This window comes from Rana temporaria, chromosome 8, assembly GCF_905171775.1.
Source record: "Rana temporaria chromosome 8, aRanTem1.1, whole genome shotgun sequence".
Classification (NCBI taxonomy): Eukaryota; Metazoa; Chordata; class Amphibia; order Anura; family Ranidae; genus Rana; species Rana temporaria.
In genome coordinates, this window is record NC_053496.1 from 99,385,721 (window position 1) to 99,404,495 (window position 18,775).

Sequence of the window (18,775 nt, forward strand, 5' to 3'; positions counted from 1 at the left end):
GACTACAACTATAATCTCACTTTAAAAGCGTAAATGTATTGCCTTATTTGTACCATTGGGGAAATTTACCTAAACGTCCTGTCCCAGAGATGTAGCAGGAAATTAAATGAAATTTCCCAAAGTGATAGGAATTTTCCATTTTACCCACTTCAGCTCCAGAAGGTTCAACCCCGTTCCAGACCAGGCCATTTTTTGCAATACTGCACTGCGTTGCTTTAACTGACAATTGCGCAGTCGTGCGACACTGTACCCAAATAAAATTAATGTATTTTTTTCCTACAAACAGAGCTTTCTTTTGGTGGTATTTGATCAGCCAGTGCCGTGACTAGCAGAGCTCTGTAGAACGAAGGAAGCCAAGACAAGACACCAAATCCACAATTACCCAAGTGTAGCTATCGCCTATGAGAATTCATTTTACAAAACTGCATAATGGGAACCTAATGCCGAAAGCAAAAAATATTCATATGTCAGTAAGTCTCCAAGTCTTGTTCTCACCAAGAATAATTCAGTGGGCAATTTATTAATTAGTCTATTTATATAAGACTTTGAAATATCTTACAGTGAAACTGTTCCTCAAGCTCTAATTAGATTAATTGCTTTTATTTAATGAGCTAGAAAAACATAATTCATGATGAGCGCTTTGCCTACTGTCCATGATCCAGAACAGAACATCATGAATATTCCAAACATTTCAAATTTTAGTCAGTGTGTGTACAAAACAAAAATAGAATGTTTAAAAAACGTATCAGAAAAATAAATCAGGAAATGCTAATTTTCCATGGTAATGTTAATGTTGGCTAGAATTATTTGCTAGTAAACCATTTTTATGTATTCTGTAATAAACTATTAGGGGCCGATCACACGAGACCGCGTGCTAAACGACAGCGGTTTAGTGTGCGTGCAGCAGATGGTTTGGGCTGCTGTGCGGAAGAGGGTGGTGTGATGTGCATTTTATCGCATTAAACAGCTTTTTTTTTTTACTTTATAAGACTTGCACAAAGAGCCACTTCATTCATGTCACTGCACAGCAGCACGGTGCGCTCAGCTTCCTGTGCGCTGACACGCGGGGTCATCCAGAGAGGTGCGATATGATGCAAAAAGCTCTAAAACACAGAGAAACACTGCTTTTTGGTGTGAACATGTCGCATAGAAAACTATTTTTTTTCTGTGTGTCATTGCAGTTACCTGTATTTATCCATGAGGAAACATAAAGTGGCCTTAAAGTGGATGTAACCCCCCCATACACACAGTGAAGTGAACAGCCCCAGATGATACACAGAGATTAACCAAATCTCTCTACATAGGTTTTATATGTATATCTGCTGTGTTCACATTTATATACTGTTTAGAAAGTTGAGATCGTGTTAGGAGATTTTCTCTTCCTGGTTAACACAGAGTGTGATGTCTGGGCATACAGCCAAGATAGCTAACATGGCTGATTGGAGGAAAGGCACACACCCCCTCTCATCATAGGCAGAGACTCTCAGAGCTGTTTTGTAATAGGAGCTGCTCTCTGCTACTCTATTTTAGCAACCTCCCAGAACAAAAGATTCAGGCTGCTTTTGTCTAAAAAGTCTAAAAATATGTCAGATGTTCTCAGGCTGATAACAGAGGAACCGTTCAGAAGAGAGCTATAAGACTTGGCTAATTGAAAAGAGATAACAAAATACTGCAGATATATGTGCCCAGCTCAAATTTCATGAATTAGGTTTACATCTACTTTAAGGCCCAGATTATAAGACTTACGACGGCGTATCTCCAGATACGCCGTCGTAAGTCCGAATGGCCGCCGTCGTATCTATGCGCCTGATTCATAGAATCAGTTATGCATAGATTTGGCCAAGATACGAGCGGCGTAAGTCTCCTACACCGTCGTATCTTGGGGTGCATATTTACGCTGGCCGCTAGGTGGCGCTTCCGTTGATTTCCGAGTTGAATATGTAAATGAGCAAGATACGCCGATTCACGAACGTACGTACGTACGTACGCCCGTCGCAATTAGTTACATCGTTTACGTAAGACATACGCCGGCGTAAAGATAAAGCTGGTCTCTAGGTGGCGCAGCCCATGCAAGGTACGGACGTCGGAACAAGCGTATCTTTTTACGTCGTTTACGTAAGTCGTACGTGAATGGGGCTGTGCGTAGGGTACGTTCACGTCACAGGCATTGAGCCAGGGTATCTTTGGGCTTAAATACGACGTGATACTGAGCATGCGCGCGCATGCGCCGTTCGTTTGGCCATGCATCTACATGGGGTCACGCTTAATTTAAATACAACACGCCCATGACCTGCCTACTTTGAATTACGTGCGCTTACGCCGGCCGATTTACGCTACGCCGCCGTAACTTAGGACGCAAGTGCTTTGTGAATACAGCACTTGCCTCTCAAAGTTGCGGCAGTGTAGCGTAAATAAGATACGCTACGCCCGCACAACGTTATGCCGCCCTACGTGAATATAGGCCTAGGAGTTCAAACAACTGTACTAGCAACAGGAACACAGGTCAAACCATATATGGCCAGCACACCATGGATCAAGATAATGTCCACGTAACAAAAGGGCCCTGCATGGCCCACAAACACTGCACTTTGCCACGGTGATGTTATCACTTTAATAAATTATTTCAACATCATCTGAAAGCGTTGTGGTGTGCCTAATATGTATCCAACCCTTATTCTTCATGAGAGTGTGGTGGGAATATCATTTAACTACTTAACAACTGCCCTCCCGCAATGTACTGCATTGTAGGCAAAGCGATATACTCGTAACATCACTGCCTACTTCCGGGTATCGTGTGCATGCATGCGTGCGTGCCCGCTGGCGGCACCCGCTGTGATTGTACACAGCGGTAGCCTGTCAGCAAGTCCTGGCCAATGATTCACGGCAGGTACCTGCTGATGAATCATTTACATTCACCGCCCAGAACTCTGTGTTGACATTCAACATAGAGCTCCATACACAGGGAACGATCTCTATGTTTTTCGAGAAACTTAGAGATTTACAGTGGAACCTTGGATTGCGAGTAACGCGGTTAACGAGTGTTTCGCATTACAAGCACTGTATTTGAAAAAATCCTGACTCGGTTTGCGAGTGTTGTCTCGCAAAACGAGCAGGATTCAAGCCAAAGCAGTGTGCTATACCGCGTTTGGCCTGAGGTGGGGGGCGCCGGAGCCGAGCGGCGCCGTTCGGAAAAACTCAGTTCCCGAGCCTTTCCGAGGCTCTCCGGTGCCCCCCCCCCCCCAACCTCTGGCCGCGTGCAGTATTGCATGCCATTGAAGTCAATGTGAAACAAATTATTTTTGTTTCCATTGACTTCAATGGGGAAACTCGCTTCGATATGCAAGTACTTTGGATTACGAGCGTTCTCCTGGAATGGATTATGCTCGTAATCCAAGGTTAGTAAAACCAACACACTTTACACATTACACATAGTTAGGCACACATTTAACTCCTTGATTGCCCATAGATGTTAAAGGAGTCCAGACTGATCTTGTTTGGCTGGGCTTCTCCTCTGGGTCACAGGAATGCAATTTGTTTTGCACTCCTGTGTCCGCTCTCTGTCAACGTCACAGGGATCAGTCCAGTCATCGCGACAATAAAGTCTGGATCTGCCAGGTGCCTGGACTGACACCCATCTCAGCCTCTCAGCGAGCCGCTCCAGTGAGAAGGGGGAGGAGCAGACTGGAGAACTGCTGATTGACAGTCAGCAGCTCTCTGCTCGGGGAGTTGTAAGAACCAAGCCATCAGCGATGTTCGATCGCTTAGTTCTCACTGTAGAAGCACCAGAGGGACAGATGTAGCATTGGACCAATGATGCATCCACCTAGGAGGAAAAAACAAAACAAATCCATACTTCTGAAGGGCTGCCCATTCATTCCAATGCGCAGAGGTGGTGTAGGAGCGCTGTATACAGCTCTTCTACACCGCCCCAAAGATGCTACTTGCAGGACTTTTTTTCTCGTCCCGCAAGTGCTCCGCCCCAGTGTAAAAGCACTCAGGCTTTTACACTGGGGAGGGCATGAGAGGCAGTTTTCAGGTGCTAATTTTATCGCTAAAACGCCTGAAAACCGCCTTTATGTAAAATGGGTCTTATACAAGCTGTACACTTCATCAACACATTTACTAGATATCTGGCACAATATACTATATGTTATAATTTACCTGCTAATGTTCTTGTTTGTAGACATCATAAAGGCAGCTTTAAATGTTCAATAGGACTATCGAAAACACCTACGAAAAACAAATATGATTACATCAATTAACTTTCCCATGTATAGACACACATACAATACAAAACACAAATAAATAGCAGGTAGCCAAAACCACAAACAAAGCCGGGACCAGAAGGGCAGGGGGCGAGACCAGGATGGGAAATATATCCAAAGTGGGCAGCCACACTGCAGTATCCGTTATAGGACAAACCAGCAGGTTAAGGGTCTCTTAAATGAAAAGATGTCATATGTCCCGGGGGGATAGCCTGTGCTAAAGCGGCGTTTAGCACAGGCTATCCCCCCGGGACATATGACATTTGAGAGACCCTTAACCTGCTGGTTTGTCCTATAATGGATACTGCCGTGTGGCTGCCCACTTTGGATATATTTCCCATCCTGGTCTCGCCCCCTGCCCTTCTGGTGCCGGCTTTGTTTGTGGTTTTGGCTACCTGTTAGATCCTATTCCTGTCGACGGACTATATATGGGTCTGATGTCATTTAGAGGAATTCTTCTCTGTTCGGCTGTACTGAGCTCTCCTATAAACTGCAGACCACTGGCACACTTGCGACCTTAAATGTCCCCGGTGCAATTGGATGGCTAATGATCATTCCGATTAATGAAATAAGTAATATCTTACTGTCAAATTCTCCTAACCTCGTCCTGATGAAGCTAAAAGGCGAAACGCATAGACGAGACGAAAAGGAATTTTTGCTTGTGAACGTATACTCTGTATTTTTTTCTATGTATTTTATTGTATTTTTGTAATTAAAAGTTTATATTTTTCTAAACCTTATGTCCCTGTTTTGCCTTAAAAGTCTGCCTTGTCACTGCCCTTAGTAGTAACCTTTTCTCTATTCAATATTTCGGATGTTGGCAAATGTGAGTGCTTTTTTGTTCCCCTTCCCTATTTTTTTAACTAACATGCTGAACCCTTAACCCAGGGGTGCCCAACCTTTTGAAGAGCACCCCTGCCTTAAAGGAGTTGTAAAGGAAAAACACATTTTGCCTAAAATTAATGTTTGCAAGGTAGACAGACAGAATAGTGTAATGATTCTGTTAAAAAAAAGAATACCTATTAAATTACTTCATCTATATCACCTCCGGCATTCTAGTTTCTGTTCTCTCATCCACATCCTGGTTTGCTGTGCTCGTTCATGTAAGAACTACATTTCCCAGTATGAATTGTGGCACGCCCAGTAATTCACACCTCCTTGAAGTCTCTAACACGTAGAGCGTCCTGCCACACAGATGTAGTTCCCAGGAGGGGGTGAGCACGTTACTGACCACCGCAGTAAAGCCTCCCATCACGGCGGTCAGTAAAATCAGACAAGCAGGAAGTGAACAGAACAGAGAAGAAATAGAGCAACTTCTGAGCAAAAACGAACAATGAGGAAGTGAAAAGAGCAATGTCTGCAGGTAAAGGATGCTTATTATGAAAAAAATCCTTTACAACCCCTTTAACCCTAGCCTTAATTTGACAATTACTTAATCAGGCATCTGGACCATCAACACAACAATCTACTATTCTGTGCCAAAATCTTAGCAGTTGCTGATCCAAATAACAAGAAACATCTTTAAAAACATAAAGAAAAGGCTTAAGTAATCTAACAATATGTACCAACATTGGAAATGTCTGAAGCTGCAAAAGTACTTACCTTTCCGTAAACATAGAAAAATGAATACTTTGCATTATATTATTAAAGATGTAGTAGTACCACAAGCAGAGTAAAAGCCTGCTCTGATAATGCACCGAATAATTTAATTTCCAGGGACATCAGCTGTTTACATCAATGTGTGTTTCTAGACAACGCTAATTCAATATAAATGTGATTCCGGAACTAAATTGTCAAAAGAATACATGCGATTTCTGGCACATATGGTCAGGTGTCTGTTGTAAAAAAAACATGGAAAGCTTTCATACGTATTCTGGAATAAATTACAAAGAACTAAAGGTGACAATTATGTGACCAACGTCAAGTTTAATTCTTTGACTTTATACAGTAATTATGAAACTTTCAGAAAAGGTGAGTTTAGTATTTACAAAACTGCCTAACAAAGACCTTCATGAATATCAAAGTATATGTTTCCAGGGTTACAATCTTGTCTGCACCTCTGTATACGGCTTTATTTTTATTTTTTTACACTTTTTTTTTAATTAAACTGTAACAATAAGGGAAGACAATTTTTTTTAGTATATATATGTGGATAACAATAAGTAGTTACAGATCATAAAAAATGGTATACTACATTATATACTATGAAAATATTTAGGTAGATTCACAGAGAAAGGCTTAAACTTGCGGCGGCGTAGCTTAGCCTGTTTAGGCTACGCCGCCGTAAGTTAGCTAGGCAAGTACCGTATTTATCGGCGTATACCGCGCACTATTTTGCCCTGAAAATCAGGGCAAAATCGTGGGTGCGTGGTATACGCCGATACCCGCTTTCCCGCCACGAGTTTGAATACTGCGCCGGCATATACCGAGCGCAGGAAACTCGTGTATCTTCGGGCAGTCTCGGCACCTCTCGCGCTGACGTCCTGAGCGTACAGGACGTCAGCGCGAGAGTTGCCGAGCCTGCCCGACGATACACGAGTGTACTGCGCTCGGTATATGTCGGCGCAGTATTCAAACTCGGCGCGGGAAACGAGCGGGGAGGACGCGAGGACGCCACACCCGACGAAGAGGACACCCGAAGCCGCAGACGGACGCCGGACCCGACGAAGAGGACACCCGAAGCCGCAGAAGGACTCCGGACCCGACGAAGAGGACACCCGAAGCCGCAGAAGGACTCCGGACCCGACGAAGAGGACACCCGAAGCCGCAGACGGACGCCGGACCCAACGAGGCCGCTGCGCAAGACACCAAAACTGTAAGTACAAAACATCTTTTTTCCACAGGAATTCGGGCAACTTTAGGGGTGCGCGCTATACGCGGGAGCGCGCTATACCCCGATAAATACGGTACATGATTCTCAATGTACTTGCCTGCTAATATACGGCGGCGTAGCCTAAATCGGGCGGGCCTAAAACCAACTGTGTTGTCCAAAGGCCTGCCAGATTGGATTGAATGGATAGTTAAGGTACAGTATCTCACAAAAGTGAGTACACCCTTCACATTTTTGTAAATATTTTATTATATCTTTTAGTGGTGCAACAGATCACAGTTGATCCGTGATCCGAACGGGTCACCCCCTTCGGATCGGTACACACTGTGATCCAAGGCTCCAGAGCTAGGCTGAAGCCGGGGCCTTTCCTAATGTTATGGCCGTGGCTTCGGCTTAGCTCCGGAGCCGCAGCCATAAAATTAGGAAAGGCCACGGCTTCGACCAAGCTCCGGAGCCGCTGCCCCCCTCCCACCAACTATAGTCCCCCCTCAGTAAAGAACCCCCTCGGTGCAGACACACCCCTCTCGGTGCAGACACCCCCCCCCCCAGGTAGTACGGACAGACCCCCCCCCAAGTTAGTACAGACAGACTCCCCCCTAGTTAGTACAGAGAGACCCCCCCCCTGGTAGTACAGACAGACCCCCCCCAGGTAGTACAGACAGACACGCCCAGTAGTATGACTCCCAGCGGTGTGTCCCATGAGTGCGGGCTCCTCCTCCTCTGTGGGTGTAAACAGAGAGGAGGGCCGCCGCCGGGTGTACCAAGATGGACGCGGCTCCGGAGCTTGGCCGAAGCCGCGGCCTTTCCTAATGTTATGGCTGCGGCTCCCGGGCTAAGCCGAAGCCATAACATTAGGAAAGGCCGCGGCTTCGGCCTAGCTCCGGAGCCGCGGCCATAACATTAGGAAAGGCCCCGGCTTCAGCCAAGCTCCGGAGCCGCGGATCACAGTGGGGTTGATTTACTAAAACTTGAGTGTGCAAAATCTGATGCAGCTGTGCATAGAAACCAATTGGCTTCTAGGTTTTATTGTCAAAGCCCAATTGAACAAGCTGAAGTTAGAAGCCGATTGGCTACCATGCACAGCTGCACAGATTCTAAGTGCTCCAGTTTTAGTAAATCTCCCCCAGTGTGTGCCGATCCGAAGGGGGTGACCCGTTCGGATCACGGATCAACTGTGATCTGTTGCACCACTAAAAGATATAACAAAATATTTACAAAAATGTGAGGGGTGTACTCACTTTTGTGAGATACTGTACCTTAAAGCGGGGGTTCACCCTATTAAAAAAAAAAAAAAATTTTTATTCTAGCATAAAATTCGGCATCGTAGCGCGAGCTACAGTATGCCGGTCTTACATTTTTTTATCCCCGTACTCACTGTTTAATCCTACCTAGACGATTCCGACTGCCCACGGGGAATGGGCGTTCCAATCCAGACGGAAAGTGATTGACGGCCGGCTCTGGCGCGCCACGCTTCTCCGGAAATAGCCGAAATAGGCTTGGCTCTTCACGGCGCCTGCGCATAGCCTGTGCGCAGGCGCCGTGAAGAGCCGAGACCTACTCCGGCTGTCTTCGGGGAGCGTGACGTGCCAGAGTCGGCCGTCAATCATCCTCCCTCTTGCTAGGAACGCCCATTCCCCGCGGCAGACGGAATCGTCTAGGTACGATTAAACAGTGAGTACGGGGATAAAAAATGTAAGACCGGCATACTGTAGCTCGCGCTACGATGCCGAATTGTATGCTGAAATGTTGTTCAGCAGGGTGAACCACCGCTTTAACTATCCATTCAATCCAATCTGGCAGGCCTTTGGACAACACGGTTGGTTTTAGCTCTTAAAGTGGACTTCCACTCGGGTTTGTGTTTATTAAATGTCAACAGTTACAAAAAGTGTAGGTGCTGATTTTTAATAAACGCATTCACTTGTCCCAGGATCTAGCGATGCGGTCGCCCGCCCTTCGGTTCTCTCCGACGTCATCACACGTGTGGGCACCCGCCTATGACAGCTTGCGGCTTCACAGCCGGGTGCACACTGCGCATGCGCGAGTCGTACTGTGCCTTCTCAATGGTCATGCAATTTGGGACCTGTAATGTGTCTTAGAAGATTGCAGGGAGGTGGAAAGGGTACCTGTCAAAACATGCGACTCACGGAAGCGTTGTAGGGAACCGGGCAGTGAAGCTGCAATGCTTCACTTCCTGGTTCCCTCATCGATGATGGTGGTGGGGGCAGCATCGCTCGTTTTCTGCTGCCGACATCCCTGGACTCCAGGACAGGTAACTGTCCTAATATTAAAAGTCAGCAGCTGCAGCATTTGTAGCTGCTGGCATTTATTATCTTTTGTACGGCGGAGCTCCGCTTTAAGTTGACCATACGCTGTACAAACTGATACAATCTTCTGATATGTACAACCTTCTTTAGATCTACCATCAACTGTATAGTGCTAGGGAACTGCCTGATTGGACATAAACTGAATGGGTTGTTTAGGATTGTCTACATTGACAAAGTCCTGATAAAGGAGATTACATTCAGATTGTATAATGTATGTCCAGCTTTAGATCTAGTATCATCAGCTATGTAGTGCAGGGGAGTGGTCTGATTTGATACCATATGAATGGAGGATTTAGATTTGTCCTCATATATTACAAAGCTATAGTAAATCTACAGGAGATTGTATGATCAGAATGTACAGTGTATGACCAGAGATTGTATGATCAGATTGTATGGCCAGAGATTGTATGATCAGACTGTATGGCCAGAGATTGTATGATCAGACTGTACAGTGTATGGCCAGAGATTGTATGATCAGATTGTATGATCAGACTGTATGGCCAGAGATTGTATGATCAGACTGTACAGTATATGGCCAGAGATTGTATGATCAGATTGTATGGCCAGAGATTGTATGATCAGACTGTATGGCCAGAGATTGTATGATCAGAATGTACAGTGTATGACCAGAGATTGTATGATCAGATTGTATAGCCAGAGATTGTATGATCAGACTGTACAGTGTATAACCAGAGATTGTATGATCAGACTGTACAGTGTATGGCCAGAGATTGTATGATCAGATTGTATGGATTGGCCAGTACTAGTATTTCATCCTGAGATATCTGGAGATCTGTCAGCAGACATTGTGTCCCTGAAATAGAAGACTGAACAGTGGATCCCCATTGATGGAATGGTCCATGCAGGTCTATGTACAGGAGGATATCAAGCTGCAGAGAAGAGATGGCAGGATGCTGTATGACATCATCATCACCTGCGCACCAAAGTGTCCCTGGGAGATTTTTTTTTGTAATATTTTCCGATAATTTCACTAAAATCGGATGTTGGGAGACAAGCGCTCCGCCTTACACACAATACCGATCCATGACTAGAAATGACCGGAGAGGATGTAGGACGACAACAACGACTGACTGCAATGAGGCAAAGGTCAGGTGACATTTCCACACACAATCGTGAATGCAATGCAGCCAAACTCTCATTCCGAATCTGCTCTCGGCCTGTCACTACATACATACAGCGATCGCCTCCTCCCACCGATGGCTGCCCGGTCTCCAAGCCTCCTGTCAAATCTGCCGGTTTCCAATGGCAACCGCAAGTGACGCATCCAGCTGCCTGTCGCACAACTTAGACGTCACGTACGGACTCTCCTCCATGCTGGTGGAGGCGGAAGTGATGTCAGCGCGGGAATTCTAAGTGACTTGTCTGTGGTAGCCGTCGGGCCGATGTGAGGCGATTTAGAGGGACTAGGACTACAACTGAGTGTTGTAAGAGTTTATTAAATACAAAAGTTGTGTAAATATGTAATATTCAGAAATAGTCACTTGTTTCACATGAGGTTCTGGTAGTTGCATTACATTAATATTGGAACGCCTGCCTTTAGGTTTTCTAAACATGGACGTCCTGTGGGAAATATAAACAAGCTTAGGCCTCATTCCCATGGGGTGGTGTAGACCATACGGCTATTTGTTTATGCGGTTAGAGGCACCAGGAGCCGTGTGCAAGTGTCCTGATTGTCAGAACACCGACAGCCGATGTTGGATTCATGTGTAAAGGTTAGGTTGCCACCTGTCTAGAAATCACCCAGACAGTTTGGGTTTAGAATAATGTGTCTGGGTTTCAGACCGCCCGGAAACAATATTGAGACAGGAATGTGGCTCAGAACAGGGCCTGATAGGAGGGTGACGAGGTACTATGCACGCCACATTACTAGTGTCTTTGGAGCGCCCAAAGGTGTCCCAAGTGTTGGGGTTTGGCTTGAAGAAAAAGTGGCAACCCCAATTCCCACACCCATAATGCACTGCTCTTTAGGAGATGTGCTGGGGGTGCAAAGTATTCCAAATGACACCCCCCCCATGCATTTGAAAACACAGCATGATTTCAGGTGCATGAAACCACACGGTTTGTTTTGGAAAAAGTCAAGAACCGTTTCCCGCAGGTAAAGCAAGTTATTAAAAAAAAATGGGCTTCTGTGCTCACGCAAATGCAGCACGCGGGAGGGACCCATAATAACCTAAGTTTATGAGGACGGAGTGGCTGTACAGACAGCTGTTCATCGCCAAATGCACGCAGCTCCTGGTTGCTTCAGCTACATAAACAAATGGCCAATCAACAAGCGTCTGTGTGAAAGGCCTTATGTTTCCAAGTACATTTTTTCCTGCTTTAGCCTGCATACCCACTGGGCTTTTAGCCTGTGTGCGTTCAATCCCACTATTTTCATGTACTCACATTTGGGGCCAGTTCAAACCAGACGCAGTTCCGTTCAGTGTGCTTTTTTTTTCTGCACAAAATGCATGCACAGTGGTTTCCATGTATTTCAATGGCTCTAGTTCACAACATGCAGTCAGTTTCCAGTCAATTTCTGCACCGGAAACTGCATGGTGTGAACTAGAGCCATTGGAATACATGGAAAACACTGTGCATGCATTTTTAGTGCAGAAAAAATGCACACGGAACTGCATCTGGTGTGAACTGGCCCTTAGGGATGTCTTCTCAGAATACTTGCGTTCCAGGCATACATCACTAAGCTCAAATACTGCCCAGTACAGCTTCCAGCAGCAACATGTTTCAGCCAGATGTAGACTTTAAAAGGCTGAAGGCAGTGGGGCTGGATGCTGTACCTTTGCCTCCTGGTGCATGAAAACGCCAGGATTGGGTGCACGCGGTCTAACGCCCAGTGTGCATGTGGCTCTAGCCTAGGGCTGCACGATTCTGGTCAAAATAAGAATCGCGATTCTTTTGCTTAGACTAAAGATCACGTTTCTCAAAAATTGATTGCCAGAACCCCCCACCCAAATAAATAAACCTGTGATTTATTTGAAAATACGAATATATATATAAATCAGACCAGTGATATGTCTATAATGTTAAAGACCATATAACTCCTTTGAAAAAAGCAGAATCAAACTTTGATTTTGCTTTTTTCATAGGTGTTATATGGTCTTTAACAATATAGACATATCACTGGTCTGTTTTTTATAGATCAGAAGCAGTAACGCCGGCAACCACTGGGCGGCGCATGGATACACACAGTTGTACAGAACTGTGAGAAAGATAAATACATCAAAAGCAGTACCGCCGGGAACCACTGGGTGGCGCATGGATACACACTAGAGTTGTATTGAACTGTGATTTGCATTCCACGCTGGTTACGTGGAATGGCGGTGACATATAAGAATCGCGGGTCATCCCGCGGGGAGATCGTAGGCGGGGAGAATCGAGATCGCGATTCTCTCCGCGATTAATCGTGCAGCTCTACTCTAGCCCCCATTCACATGTGAGTATATTTCAGCTTGTTTTCTTTGGCCTGGCTATGCTCAACATGTAGAATCCCATTCTTTCTAAAGGCCCGTACATGCGATGTGAAAATTGGATTGAAAAATTCGTAAGAGGAGCTGTCTGACGATTTTCAGATCATTAGTACGGTGCTTTCGACAGCCAATTTCGTTTTTTCTTCAGACAAAAGCTGGATGTGCAGACTATAAAAAATTGTCGGATGTGAACTCAACATTAATTTTCATTAGTACGGTTTTCGTACAGAAAAAATCATAAGAGCAAGACTACGCATGCTCATACGAAAGAATACATGCAAAACTATTCAACACATTATGTCACTTCTGACGTTGTATTCTATCTTATGAAAATTTTCATATTGTGAGTAACCACTTTCCACGTGAGACTGGCATGCCACAAAAAAACGGACATCAGGTCGTCTGAAAATCTAAGCGTGTGTACAAGGCTTAATTGTTCACACTTGTATGCGCAGTCACCCAACACTAAAAAAAATATACACAAACCTTTTTTTTTTAATTGCATGGATTAAGGCATTTTTGAACCCATAGACTTTAATGGGAGCTCCTGTAAATGCAGAACATGTGCGTTTTTGCTCCTGAAAAGCTCCTCCTCTGGACCTGTTCTACCCTTGCCCAACCCAGGAAACAAACACCTGAAGCCTAAAGAATAAGCTCACTTTCAGGAACATGTTACAGGTTTGCCTCGTTTTCTAGGGTGTAACATATTCCCGATCCTGCAACCAATCCCCAAACTCCCTGTGACAGGCGGCCAGGGAGCTTCTCCTTATGTCTGCTGTCACTATTTGAAAAGAGTGTGGCCTTGCAGGGCTCCGCCCACATGGCTGCTTCATTGGTTTACAGATCCTTTGCAGCTGTCAGCATGTGGTTCTCAATGAACTACCAGAGCGCTGTGGTAGTTCATTGAGTCTTTCTGTCTTTGTAAAACTGCTTGCCCGTACAATGTACAGATAGACAGTTTACACTGAAAGCCAGTAAGAGTCCTGCACGACACCCACAATCTGCTTTCCAGGCTCCTACAATAAAAGTAAATGCATATTTTTGTTACCTTCAAACAAAATTGTATTTCTTATTGTTTTAAAAAAAAGTGAACTTCTCCTTTAATACACATGCAAAAACTCCTCAAAATTACAGGAATGCAATCTGCTCAGGTGTGAATGCAGACTTGAGGCTCGTTTACACTACATGCATATCAATACATTTTTAAATACAGTATGAACACATATGCTAGAAAAATCTATGTACCACTGCTAAATGTGAAAATTCAGCTCATGGCTGCAGGTTGTTAAAGTGGTTGTAAACCTCTTCAGGGGAAGTTACACCCACAGTAAGCCTAGATTACGGCTTTCCTGTAGGTGCTAACAATATCTCTGAGGCCCCGGTACACACGACCAGAAACTCGATCAGAGCTGGATTTCTGCCGAGAAACTCGGTCGTGTGTACACTTTTCAGCGAGGAAGCCGATGAGGATCTCGTCGGGCCAAATAGAGAACATGTTCTCTATTTCCTCGTTGTTCAATGAGGAAAGTCGGCCCGCCAAGATCCTCAGCGGCTTCAACACTGAACAGCCGTGAAAAGCGGCTCCCGTGCGCATGCACGAAGTGACGTCATTGCCGCTCTGGCCAATCACAGTGCCGGAGCGGCGATACCCGGAAGTAACCTCCGAAAGAGATGTGACCGCTGCGGGGTCTTCGATCGAAGGTAAGTAATTCATAATGAGCTAGTCATACTAGCTCATTATGCCTTTGTCTTACAGGTTTAAAAAAAAATAATTGGGGGTTTACAACCACTTAAGGACCGCCTAACGCCGATATACGTCAGCAGAATGGCACGCTATGCACATACAGGTACGTTGCCCTTTAAGTGCCCAGTACGAAGCTCCATGACCGCACCCGCGGACCCGATCACCATGGTGTCCTGCGATCGGGTCACAGGAGCTGAAGAACGGGGAGAGGTGAGTGTAAACACACTTCCCCGTTCTTCTCTGTGGCTTGACACTGATCGTCTGTTCCCTGGTATAGGGAATGACAATCAGTGACGTCACACGTCCAGCCACGCACCCTACAGTAAGAATCACTCCCTTAAAGCACACTTAACCCCTTAGCGCTCCCTAGTGGTTAACCCCTTCACTGCCATTGTCATTTTCACAGTAAACAGTGCATTTTTATTGCACTTTTCGCTGTGAAAATGACAATGGTCCCAAAAATGTGTCAAAGGTGTCCGATGTGTCCGCCCAGCCCTCAAAATTTCCACTCGCCCACTAGCATTTGGCGAGTGGATTTAAGCTGGGGGCGAGTGATGACAGGGCTGCATGACCAATCTCCCTCCAATCTGTGCCTACACTTAGAGTCTCAATGAGATTGGTGACCGAAGAGGAAAGGTGCATGCTCGGGAAAAGTAGTCTGGTGAGCCGCACACAGGCAGAGCAGTACACAGGTGCTCTCCTTACAATTCTCATTAAGCCATGGGACCCAACAGTATGACCTCTCTGAGCCTGCCCCCCTCCCCCGGGCCCCGACCAATGTAGCTGGAGAGCAGAAAGTAATGAGTGAGGTGGAGGATTGCAAAGATTACCACTCCGGTGCAGCGCTCACTGAAAGTTGCCCTGACATGAGAGCAGCAGCCTTCTAGTTTGTGCAGTTTTCTTCTCCTTGTGCTCTATGTAAGTGTCCAACAGTTTAGCCTGAGCACTGTGAACAGACTGGTCTCAATGTGTGCTGTGCGCTGTCAGTGTGCGCTGTGCTATGGTGTCAATGGCTGAACAGTTGTGTGGATCTCAGCGCTGTATTGTACTCCCTCCCGCTGTGCTGCAGCTCCTCTCCTCACTGCCAGCCTGAATAAAAGGGGGAAGTGGGGACATGCAAGCGTGGAGCCGCACACACAGGCTCCTGATGATGAGATGAATGGGAGAGAGAGAGAGGATGGATGGGAGTTGCAGAGGAGACAGCAAGAGTATGGGGGAAGAGACCCAGTTCTAGTGCCCTGTCCCTCTGGTCTGCCCCCAGTGCCCTGTCCCATTTTGTTAAAGTTGTTGTTGGTAATATTTAATTTTGTAACTTGATTCTGCATAAAACATTGTCGTTCCATGAGATAATCTATGAGGGCGTGTTTACGGGTGCAATTAGGCGCAGGGCAGTGTATGAATTGGGTAGGGCAACTGGTGGCGAGTAACTCTTGAAGCCTTGCTAGTAGCTCAGGACTTGAAATTTTGAGCCCTGTGTCCGCCATATTGTCGCAGTCAGGAAAAAAATCGCTGTTTGCTGCCATTACTAGTAAAAAAAAAATATTAATTGATATGCCATAAAGCTATCCCCTATATTGTAAACGCTATATCTTTTGCGCAAACCAATCAATAAACCGGTGCTGTGGAGTCGGAAACGAGGAGTCGGAGGAATTTTTGGGTATCTGGAGTCGGCAAGCAATGCACCGACTCCAACTCCTACTAAATTTAGATTGGAATTAAAAAAAAGCAAGTTTAAATGTCCCAATTCAAAAAGTTATAATTAATGACTTCTCTACTGTAAGAATAAAGACCAATGCATGCAGTGCCTCACGTAACCGCAAAACGAACACGTTAAGTGACCGTGAAGAAGCATGCTTTTCATGTGCTTCACTATATGGCACGCAACGCACAATTAGGAGCTGCAATACTTATACTTTCCATAGTGTTGTGTTCTGCTGTTACAGGGAACGCAGCGCCCATGGGTAACCTAGCCTCTCACTGATAAGGGATTAAGTAAATATGTTTTTTGCAGGACTAGAGACACTTGTATAAGTGAAGGGAATGGAGGGCCAATAGTTCAAGACTGAAGCTGTAAACCGTTGGAAAAACTGCTGTCATTCAGCTAAGGCTATAAAAACTTGTTTAAGCTAACAATCAGAGTTTACTTTAAAGCGGGGGTTCACCCTAAAAACAAATTTCTAACCTTAGAGCCAGCATACTAAGGACATTTACTTTCTGCAGGTCATTTTTTTTCTCCGTACATACCTTTTATATTCTGATTTTGTCCATGGCTTACGTGTTCTGATGACTGCGAGAGTGGGCGTTCCTATCACTGCCTCAGGGTTCTGATGACTGCGGACTGGGCGTTCCTATCCTTCGGTTAGATGATTGACGGCTTGTGAAACAGTTCCCCTGTCGCACAACACGCGTCAACAGATTTTCCCGGAAATAGCCGAGTTGCGAGTCGACACTATACGGCGCCTGCGCCCGCCGTGTAGAGCCGACTCGCAGCTCGGCTATTTCCGGAAATCTGGTGATGCGCGTTGTGCGACAGGGGAACTGTTTCACAAGCCGTCAATCATCTAATCCAAGGAAAGGAACGCCCAGTCCCGCAGTCGTCAGAACCCGGAAGCCCTGGACAAAATCAGAATATAAAGGTATGTACGGAGAAAAAAAAAATGACCTGCAGAAAGTAAATGTCCTTAGTATGCTAGATGTAATGTTAAAAAAAATGTTTTGGGTGAACCCCCGCTTTAAACATGACTATAGGATTCTACTAGGGAAATAATGTTTTATAATCAATGCCCCTTCCTGGATCCTCCCACTGCCCTATCTTCAGCAGCAGATCAGCACAAAAAAAGAAGGCAGCAGCTTCTGCCCAACTACCTCTCTCTGCTAGAAGAGCTTAGAAGAACTTGGTGGAACAGCTTCTTGGAGAGTCGGTTCACACTAGGGCGACACGACTTTCAGAGGCAACTCAAAATGACTTCAGCATGAACCAAAGGGCGACCTGGGGCGATTTACAACAGGACTTGAAGTCGCCTCCAGGACAGGGAATTTTAGAAGTGGCCAATCAGAGCTTCTAAGCTCTTTTGACATCATTATTCTTCCTGTTTCATTTCTTCTTCCCTGTTTCCTGTTTTTCTTTGTCCAAAATGCTCCCTGTGCGTTAAGTAATATCAGCTGTCATAGCAGCTGGTTTGGCAGTATTGATCAATAAGGATCTATTGATCCTGCCAGATATATACTGTTGTTAGGGATCTATTGTTGTTGTCAGGGGAACTAGTGTTTTTGTTAGGGATCTATTGTTGTCACAGGAACTATTGTTCCTGTCAGGGATCTATTGTCGTCAGGGGAACGAGTGTTCCTGTTAGGAATCTACTGTTGTCAGGGGAACTAGTGTTTTTGTTAGGGATCTATTGTCACAGGAACTATTGTTCCTGTCAGGGATCTATTGTTGTCGTTAGGGATCTACTGTTGTTTTAAGGGGATCTATTTTTGTTAGGGGAACTGGTGTTCCTGTTAGGGATCTACTGTTGTGAGGAATCTATTGTTGTTGTCACATGAACTATTGTTCCTGTCAGTGATCTACTGTTGTTATAAGGCGATCTATTGTTACTGTCCGCAATCTATTGTTGACAGGGGATCTATTGTTCCTGTAAGGGATCTATTGATCCTGCCAGGGATATACTGTTAGGGATCTATTGTTGTTGTCAGGGGAACTAGTGTTCCTGTCAGGGATCTACTGTTGTCAGGGATCTATTGTTGTTGTCACAGGAGCTATTGTTCCTGTTAGGGATCTACTGTTGTCAGTAGGGTTGCCAACTCATCCCTTTAAAACAGAACACTTATTAATTACACAGGTTCTGTGGCTGATTAAGGAGGTAATTAAACTCACTTGGTGCCTTATTTGCATTAAATTAGCCTCAGAACCTGTGTAATTCATATGTGTTTTTTTTTAAAGGGATGAGTTGGCAACCCTAGTTGTCAGGGATCTATTGTTGTTGTCACAGGAACTATTGTTCCTGTTAGGGATCTACTGTTGTCAGTGATCTATTGTTGTTGTCAGGGGAACTAGTGTTCCTGTTAGGGATCTACTGTTGTCAGGGATCTACTGTTGTTGTCAGGGTATCTATTGTTCCTGT

The 18,775-nt window shown here is 45.3% G+C and overlaps 1 protein-coding gene across 3 annotated transcripts in view; it reads right to left on the minus strand.

Annotated features, from left to right (window-relative positions):
• The window catches only part of FBXL15 (F-box and leucine rich repeat protein 15), a 32,540-nt gene extending 21,832 nt beyond the window's left edge, over positions 1-10,708 (minus strand). The window contains exons 1-2 of one of the 3 annotated variants that reach the window (XM_040362359.1): positions 10,616-10,708; positions 4,162-4,230 (exon numbers count right to left, since the gene is read on the minus strand). In XM_040362359.1, coding sequence (XP_040218293.1) covers positions 4,162-4,190 — 29 coding nt within the window. In that variant the 5' untranslated portion in view covers positions 4,191-4,230; positions 10,616-10,708. Of the gene's footprint in view, positions 1-4,161; positions 4,231-10,611 lie in introns of all 3 variants that reach the window. The other 2 variants (XM_040362361.1, XM_040362360.1) reach the window with 2 other exon arrangements.
• Positions 10,709-18,775: the final 8,067 nt, after the last annotated feature.